Source organism: Salmo salar, chromosome 29, assembly GCF_965601325.2.
Source record: "Salmo salar chromosome 29, fSalSal1, whole genome shotgun sequence".
Classification (NCBI taxonomy): Eukaryota; Metazoa; Chordata; class Actinopteri; order Salmoniformes; family Salmonidae; genus Salmo; species Salmo salar.
Genome location: NC_138319.1, coordinates 10,135,125 through 10,145,221, shown reverse-complemented (window position 1 = coordinate 10,145,221; position 10,097 = coordinate 10,135,125). Strand labels below are relative to the sequence as shown.

Here is a 10,097-nt window from a genome sequence, read left to right as displayed (position 1 = left end):
TGTCCTTAAGCCATTTTGCTACAATTTTGGAAGTATGCTTGGGGTCATTGTCCATTTGGAAGACCCATTTGCGACCAAGCTTTAACTTCCTGACTGATGTCTTGAGATTTTGCTTCAATATATCCACATAATTTTCCATCCTCATGATGCCATGCAGCAAAGCACCCCCACAACATGATGCTGCCACCCCTGTGGTTCACGGTTGGGATGGTGTTCTTCGGCTTGCAAGCTTCCCCCTTTTCCCCCCAAACATAACAATGGTTATTATGGCCAAACAGTTCTATTTTTGTTTCATCAGACCAGAGGACATTTTTCCAAAAAGTACGATCTTTGTACCCATGTGCAGTTGCAAACTGTAGTCTGGCTTTTTTATGGCAGTTTTTGAGCTGTGGCTTCTTCCTTGCTGAGCGGCCTTTCAGGTTATGTCGATATAGGACTTGTTTTACTGTGGATATAGATACTTTTGTACCTGTTTCCTCCAGCATCTTCACAAGGTCCTTTGCTGTTGTTCTGGGATTGATTTGCACTTTTTGCACCAAAGTATATTAATCTCTAGGAGACAGAACGCGTCTCCTTCCTGAGCAGTATGATGGCTGCGTGATCCCATGGTGTTTAGACTTGCGTACTATTGTTTGTACAGATGAACGTGGTACCTTCAGGCATTTGGAAATTGCTCCCAAGGATGAACCAGACTTAGGCCTTGAAATACATCGACAGGTACACCTCCAATTGACTCAGATGATGTCAATTAGCCTATCAGAAGATTCTAAAGCCATGACATAATTTCCTTGAATTTTCCAAGCTGTTTAAAGGCACAGTCGACTTCTGACCCACTGGAATTGTGATACAGTGAATTATAAGTGAAATAATCTGTCTGTAAACTGTTGGAAAAATGACTTGTGTCATGCACAAAGTAGATGTCCTAACCGACTTGCCAAAACTATAGTTTGTTAACAATATATGTGTGGAGTGGTTGAAAAACAAGTTGTAATGATTCCAACCTAAGTGTATGGAAACTTCCGACTTCATGTAGGTAGAGTTATTAAAGTGACTTATTCATAGATAATAACAGAGAGTAGCAGCAGCGTAAAAGGGGGGGGGGGGGGGGGGGCAATGCAAATAGTCTAGGTAGTCATTTGATTAGATGTTCAGTAGTCTTATGGCTTCGGGGTAGATGCTGTTTAGAAGCCTCTTGGACCTAGACTTGGACCTAGGGTGGCTGGAGTCTTTGACAATTTTTAGGGCCTTCCTTTTTGTTTATGTTTGTGTGTGTGTGTGTGTGTGTGTGTGTGTGTGTGTGTGTGTGTGTGTGTGTGTGTGTGTGTGTGTGTGTGTGTGTGTGTGTGTGTGTCAATGACCGTTCTACTGTAACTGTAGAAACAACCATCCACCACCAGAGGGCGACTAGATATCAGTTTATCAATGAGAAAGAGTGATTCTCTACTACAGTAGCATACAGACATACACCCCTCATTGAGGAATACACCTGATGATGACGTCTACTAAGCTACTTAGTAATCTTATGATGATCATTCTAGAACATGTATCGTTATCAGACAGCTGCAACAAGAGACTCTGAAGACCCGTAGAGAGCTAGTTCATCAGACTTCACTGATATTCCTATGTTATCGATTTGCTTATAATATTTTGCATAATGTTGGATAAATCGGACTATACGCCATAAATGTATCCGAGGCTGTTTATATAACAACTATGTATATGCTAGGTTATTTGATAAACTGTGAATCTTATTTAGGTCAAGAAGCATACAGTATATCTCATTAAAACAGTCTTGGTTCTGCACATGGCAAACCTTTTAGAAAAGGTAGACCTTGTAGACCTTCACTAAAAGCTTATTTCAGCGCAGTCTCCATTCTAAATGAACTGTCGGTGGACCCAATTAGCCTACTCAGCAAAGACTGAGGGGGCTCGACGTCCGCCGTCCGTACTTCTCACTGCATGGGGATTCTCCTTCAGCAAGCCGCCTGCGGGAAACTTTTTAGTATTCTGGTGGGTGCGCCGGGTCTGGCACGAAAAAAGTGAAACTCATTGGCTCGTTACAAATTACGCTGACGTCAGTGAGGAAGAGAGGAGGATTTTTCCCTCCCTCTTCTTTTATAATAGCGGTATAGCGTCACTCATTATGGATCAATTTGTATGACTTCCTCACACACACACACACACGCGCGAGCGCACCAACACAGTGCGCCCTACGCACACGCCCGCGCGCACACACACGGCTCAGCTTCCAATAAGACACCTTGCGACAGACACTGAATCTAAAATGACTGTGTGAGTGGGTTCGTCATTCGCATCAGTTTTAATGTCGAGGAAAGGTTTTCTTTTCCTTGTCAGTGTCTAAGTTTCCATCCAATGGCGACGGATTTCCATGCGAGTATTAGAAAAAATCTGCATAAAAACAAAACGCGCATTTTCCCACCATTTATGTGTTTCCATCAAATTGGCGTGTTGCGGATAAAAGTATGTGCGTGATGAGGTAGTGCACATAAAAATACCCTTTGCAGTTAAATTCCCATGTACCGAATAAAAAATACATCACATGTTCAACTCTACTGATCGTTTTCTCACAAAAAAAAATGGTTGTGTTATATAGCGATATGCCCACTCTGGTATTGTCACGTGCGCTCTAGCCGCAGATACAATGCAGGTAAATCCTACATGATGAGATTGTTATGGACAAAAATGCAATATCATTTTTATTTGTCAAATGGCAGCCAAGCATCAATGATCATGCCACCAGAATATGATATTTATTGGACAGGAGCATCAAGCTCATCACCTTGCACTTTACCTTTCAAGTTCATCATAACTTATTTAATCTGTAGTCTAATAAACTGCATGCTTTCCCGACGAGTCATAGTGGAAGGACCACCAAACATGTAATCGCGTGACTCAAAGTTTACTTCGATATGATGGTTATTATATATCAATACTTGCGCATAAAAGCGTTTCCACCGACATTTCTCGCATAAATATTTTTACTGCCCCCAAAAAAATCCCACCTTGTCTAGCGTATTTTTTTCTTAGATATTTGTAAGGTTTACCGACACATTTTATATTTCCATCAGGCATGTCATGACATGTTTTATCCGACATGTACTTTACGCGCATAAAAAGGTTCGATGGAAACATGGTTACTAATGTGAAGAAAGCATTTTGCGAATATTTACACTCTGTACCAGCGAGGGCTTTCCAATAGAGATTTCCGAATAGCCTACGAATGAACAAATTTGTCAAAGGTGAGAGAATATGTAGTTTAACTGGATTTGGATTAAAGTATTTTAACAGCATTCGTTTCCAGAGGTCAGACAGGATAGCGTTGCTGCGTTGATGAATAAAGAATTGCATTCCCATGAAACGAGCTATATCTGGGCTACATCTCACATATGGTTGTCCTAACTCCTCTGCTTGTCCTATCATAGGCTGTCGTGAGAAATGAGAGTTTACTTAGCTTAGAAAAGAATAGCCTAAACGCAAGGTCACCGATTTGGCTCTTGTAGAATGTATAGCATATAGGCATATGGACACATTTATAGTAGCATGATAAACAGCGTTTATTGGGGCAGAAATTGTGTATTTTTTGTCAATAGTAAACATATGATTAAATATTATAATAAATAATGTACACCACAAATATACAAATCAGATAAATATTGGCATATTCTTTTTAGTTCTCGATGGCACAAAGAAAAGGGGCATTTGGTCACTTCTGAGTCCATAGTCTCACCTCTCCAGACACCACCGGTGTGGTCCTTGGCGCGCACGTGTGCCCTTGACCCAGATATCACTACAGGTCTTTTAATGACTCTATGTGTAAGGTGTGGGCTAGGGGGAGGAAGGGGGAGTCCAACAGTCACCTTTACGTCAAACATGCGATGTGGGCGTGAAGCAGACCGAGAGATGGGGAGAAAGTGAAAAAAAAAGAGCGATCACCGCCCTCGCTTTACAAGGGGTGCACCATTTCACTCCTCTTCGCCACACCGTGAGTGTAACAGGCAACGGGAGAAAAAGCAAGAGTCTGTGAATGCTGCTGGAAGTTGATGGCTATGTGTGATGCCCAGACCTCAACATCGTTTTTCTTTCCAAGTTTTTAAGATCTGCATACGCCAATGGTTTTACCACACGTAGAATGGGATTAACTTGGTCCGGCAAATATATCTCACTGTTTCTTGCTGTTCAGTTAGGTGAGTGACTCTTTCACGGTCGATTCGTTATTGTTTTATATTTGACTTAACAATGATTAGCGAATTGTTAAGAATGAAAGCCAAACTATTTGCAGGGTGGCATTTATGGTCATGACTCTTGTAGTGGAGGCAGCTCTGCAGATTGGTAATTTTTCTGAATTTAGCTCATTTTGATTTTGCAACTGGCTAATCTAGCGGAAATCGCTCAGATCTGGCTCCAGGGCAAGATTCATAACGATACATGTCAACCTGCAAACTATTTGTAGTCAACTGTTCGATCGTTTCTTCCAGGAACAAGTCTGTATTTTTTTAATTGCAATGAATGCATGAGATCAGTTTATTATCTGGCTATATACAATGGTATGCATGAGCTAATTTCGTCTGACAATAATAGACACAACAAACCAAAGGCTATGTGACATAGCCTTCACTTTTTTTTCCATTCGTTATAAAGGAGATTCTAAACAAAAAATGATTTTAAACCAAAAATGTATTTTCTTTTTTAAATTCTATAAGAATGCACCTGTAATTTCGATTGGAAACGTGTACGGGGACGTTCGCACAAATAGGCCAGTGTTTCGTTTGCATTGCATAACGCAAACGCTGCCAAAGGAAGACTACTGCTCCTCAGAATCCTGTAGTGGCAAGGGATTTATAAATAATTCAGCAGCCGAGCCATTGTGAAAAAAGACTAAACATAAATGCTTTGACTTGACATGCTTTGTGAATGAAAATTTTAACTAGAAGACATGCAGCATCTAAAGGCAAGCTCTTTCAAAATATGAGTGCCTAGCAGGTGCATCGTTTATTTTTTCTAACGCAATGCATGGAGTATAGGTTAGCGATATGATAATTGTCTAATGTAAAATAGGATTTTGATAATTTTTCATTAACAAATATGACTATTAGACTATATTTGGCCTACGAAAATAAAATGTCTTTAAAAATATATTTTATTTTGATGGAAGCGCTTTCTATTCAGCAAAAAGAATGTAGGCGACTATAGAGAGAAAACAACTATATCTATGGGGCTATATGGCCTAATCCATTTGGAGGATGTGTTTCGATTATAGCTATGGTGTCATTTTGTCCCGTAAAAATGTAGGCTAGCCATATCAATGTATTGCAGCGCTTATTTGAGATGTGGTATCGCTAACATTTAACATTAGCCTACGAAACGAGAACGTAATAGGCTATGGATAGTCGTTTTTATCATTTGGATATTAGGTGTTTTGTCTTTGACTGGGTCGTTCGCAGAGTTGGTCATTCTGAGGGTTATTCTTTGTTTATGTGCCATGTACATTTTCTGCGGGTTAACGCTGCTTTAGCTATATCTATAGTGTGGGTGTGACTGGTAGTAGTATTCAGGCTACTGTAGCTATATGGCTATCTATTGGAGCTAAAAGCTGAGGTAGCCTATATGATAAATGTGAGAAACACGTGTGATAGATTCTCTAGGCAATGTCTTAATTTCACACATTTAGCAGAAATTGTCATTAAAAGGAAAATGGGATAGAAGGCATAGTCATTTCAAACCTGTTATTGCACGTATAAAAATAATTAGGATACCACATTTTACAAGAGATTTTTCAAAGAGGGTCTGTGCCAAGTGAGACCGGAACACGTTGAAGTAATATATGGGGGTTATGTGTACTTTTACAATGCAAGTGTGATAATATCATCTCGCGAGTTGCCCCTTTGTAAATAATCCCTGCAAAAATCATTTGCAATCCGCTTGCTCGAGACGCAGTAACATTCGTTAATTACTTGACCTTGTCAGAATCTATTAGACATTTCCGCATAGCATATTTGGTGACATTGGATTGCTTGTAGGCAACACCTTGATTTGATAGGGCATGATGGCAATGACAGTAGCCTCACATTTTTTTTACAACGCAATTTAACGAATGATGTCTGTTTTATTAACACATCACCCAAACCTAAATACCTATAACCGAGGTTGTTAGTATTTGCTCGCAATACTAGGCTATTCCAGGCTACACTGATGAATCCAAATGAAACCAGTCCATCGCTGTTTGTTCCCTTATTATTTATTGATAAATAGCCTATCCGTGTAGCCTTCATGGTGCATTATTCTGCAACCAATCGACATGGGACAACATTGTAACAAATGATCAATCGAGCGAATCGTTTGCTTAACGAACCAGAGATGCTTAGTGCGTCCCACCATTGACAACCTCAAAATTGAGCACGAGCGGGTCAAAAGGGCGTGGACGTTTAGCAACAAACCCTGTAATTTTCTCTGTACAACAAATTATAGACGGAGGACGCCCCTAATATGGTTGAATAAGCACAGACACAAATATTACTACAATTTACTATAGCCTACCACAAGACCCCACACCCCCCAAACACTCACAAAAGCCATGCAGTGAGAAACACACCCCCTTTTACATCTCCGCGGTGCATTACCTCATCCTCCTTTGTCGCTGTTGCACACATTTTCTGGGCTGGGATCACACAATGCATTCTCCAAACAGATTGTATGATCAAATGCAGATGTAGAATTGTTGGATATGTTAAAACTAGCATTATATTCGGCGAAAATGTTAAGACATTTCTTGACAATAAGTTATAGGGTTAAGTTTTAAACATTCCCATTTAAACTACCCAAAAAGGCTAAATTAAGAAAATACATGAATGAATGGACAAACTGAATCAAATGGAAACGAATCACCATAAAAATCAACTATTAACTTACCCTGTCATTATAAGACATATGCTATCAAATGTTGGAATGAAAAAAAAATAATCATTATCCTAAAAAAATAAATAAATTCATTTTTCCCCCCCACAATTTCAGCTTATCTGCTACAGGCGGTGAGAGCGACAGGGAAATGTGATACAGTATTCAAAGGGTTCTCCAACTGCTTGCTGAAACTCGGGGAGAATATGGCCAACTATCCACAGGAGCTGGACGAGAAGGAAAATCTGCAGACCATCTGCATGTAAGTTGAATTCATTTTTTTTAAAGGGGGCGGGGGACATGCAGAATTTTATCAAATCCAAAAAGGGGCAGGCGCACTGCACCCCATATACCAAACCGGTTGGTACCAGATGGTAGTAGAGCCCCCAGTTTAATTCGACAGCTCCATCATGAAAATCGCAGGCAGCAGGAGCACGTTAATAGGCTAGGCTACTCCCCCTATTCGTAGCTCACTCCATAATTGCAATGAGATATACTATCGACGTGGCGTGGGGTTGAGGGGGTCAATATCAACAGCCTCGATTAGATTAGATACGGAGTCAGGATCAGGGGGAGCCACGCGCCAGCGGGTGTGTCAATATGAATAAAAAAAATTGAGCAGTGGCTCCTTTGAAATGTATAGCCTTTTTGTGAATGGGATATTATAGCCACTGTTCTTACTACGTTAATGCAACTGTGCATGTGATTGGACGTTGGGGATGTGAGAATGAGGGATGGACGAGCATGCGTGCAGATGACTTTGGCTAGCTAGTTGATGCAAGACAGGCTGGTTGCATGAGTGTGTGTGTGTGTGTGTGTGTGTGTGTGTGTGTGTGTGTGTGTGTGTGTGTGTGTGTGTGTGTGTGTGTGCGTGTGTGTGTGTGTGTGTGTGTGTGTGTGTGTGAATGAGCGAGAGAGAGACAACCCATTTTTTTTTTTCTTCACTTTTGTATATCCATTTCACTTGATTTGGCAATGTAAACACATGTTTCCCATGCCAATAAAGCCCCTTGAATAGAATTGAGAGAGAGAAGAGAAATTGAAAAAGGGAGCGGTTAGATACAACCACGTGACTTTAGGGAATCTTTCTCAGAGTGTGTAGATTACAACCAACGTGGTTTTCGTTTAGCCTTCAAGGGAGATGCTAATACTAGACTATGCTATTAGGCCGACTATAGATTACAATACAAAAATATAATCGGATTCTTCTTCTTCTTATTATTATGCATTTATTGCTGGAATTCTTTTTGGCCTTCAAATATTATTACAACTGTGTTGAAAGCAAACTCTTAGGCTATTCGAATATACCACAGACAACCAATAAGGAGAGAAAACAAGTTGTCAACAGTAGGCTAACATAACGTAAAGCCTTTCTTAATTACTTTTACATTTGATTTGCAGATATTGGGATGACTTCCACTCATGTGCGACCACTGCGCTGGCGGATTGCCAAGAGGGAGCAACAGACCTATGGGAGAAGCTCAAAAAGGAGTCCAGAAACTTGGAGTTCCGAGGGAGCTTGTTTGAACTCTGTGGTGGGGGGAACGGGGCCTCCAAACCCACAGTTCCTTTTGGTCTCACGATGCTTCTAACGGCACTTTCAGCCTTAGTAACTTGGCTTGCATTTTAGCAGAAGAAAAAAAAGGGGAAAAAGCGGGAAAAAATTACAAAGAAGAAAAAAAGAAAACGAGTGCTAGCTATCCACACAAAAAATACAAAACAAAAGACGTTTGAATTCATCTACACCCAAATGGATTTATAGGCTACTTCATCCGGAGAAGGCGACCTGATTTTGCAAGAGACATTGGCAGGCCGTCTTCTGGGACTGCTCCACCATATTTGTCTGACCTGGGGTCAACTACATTAAATATTTAGCAGGTGTTGAGTTGGAATGATAATGAAATTTTGATGGATCCCTGCCCGCATACAATCGTGGAATGGCATAGTATTAAAGTCGACAATGAATTATTTATATTAGTAGCCTTAGACTAGACATCCCTGTTATTTCAGGTGATTGCAGATTGCAAGCTGCTCATGCTCTGTAGGCTAATGCGAGACACGCTTACCTCAACGAAATCAACAACAGAAAGGCAATTTGCTCCAGGTCGGTCTCCTATACTCACCATTTAGATATTTTATTTACTTTAATTTGCCAAATTTATAATGTCGAGCCAAGTATAAATCGAAACGGTTGTTTGAGGATCTGATATTTCTACTTTCATATGATGTCTATAACCATCACCCTAGGAAAAAATAAATATAAATAGCATAGTAATAAGAATGAAAAAAGAGATCTCAGGAATGACTACAGGCATTCAATGGTACGTTTTGATGGTTGGTTATTAAGTAAAAATGATGGCAATACGATGACTTAAACTTGGCCAATGTAGCGAACGAAAACAATGGCTGAAGAGTGATATGACTGTTGCCATTCTATGTTAGCACATTACCATCCATTTATGAAGAAATATAGGCTACCCCTAGGCCTAGGGTATAACCTACATGAAACCATACATCCCAAAAGAACAGTAGCACGAGAATACTCAGAACGCGAAATCAATCGCTGGATGAAGCGACATTTTGCTAGCTTTTATTGATGTTGCCAAGGCATAGACCCGGTTTCACTGCCTTCAAAAATATGTGTATTATGTTTGTTTGTTTGTTTGTTTGTTTTTGGGGATGTTGCATATAATACCTGACTATTCCAAATCATTTAAGTAAATAAGAGACTATGTATATCAAATGAATTTGGGGAAAAAAATGATAGAGACTACTTTATCCCAAACAGATTGATTATTATCCAGGTATATAAAAAAAATCAGATTGCTAAAATTATGAAGAATATTAAATAAAACAGTTCATGTTTGAAAATAAGTGTGTGGTTCTATTCTTAGTTATGCTCCCCAAATGAATACATTGGTGGTGTGTAAACAGCATAGCTGATGATGACAGGTGTCTTTGGGTGTTGGGTCCATTCATGGCTTTGAAGCAAACGAGATGATGCAGCCAATCATTTAGGATTCACACACACACACACACACACACACACACACACACACACACACACACACACACACACACACACACACACACACACACACACACACACACACACACACACACACACACACACACACACACGCGTTTTGCATTATTAATAAGAGTCAGCCCTGCAAGAAGTACAG

At 40.1% G+C, this 10,097-nt stretch overlaps 1 protein-coding gene across 1 annotated transcript; it reads left to right on the top strand.

Moving 5' to 3' along the window:
• Positions 1 to 4,075: 4,075 nt before the first annotated feature.
• nrn1a (neuritin 1a) lies at positions 4,076 to 9,782 on the top strand. The gene is made up of 3 exons (XM_014180639.3): positions 4,076 to 4,205; positions 7,030 to 7,174; positions 8,314 to 9,782. The coding sequence occupies exons 1-3, from the start codon at positions 4,151 to 4,153 to the stop codon at positions 8,540 to 8,542; spliced, it is 429 nt and encodes a 142-aa protein (XP_014036114.1). The 5' UTR covers positions 4,076 to 4,150; the 3' UTR covers positions 8,543 to 9,782.
• Positions 9,783 to 10,097: the final 315 nt, after the last annotated feature.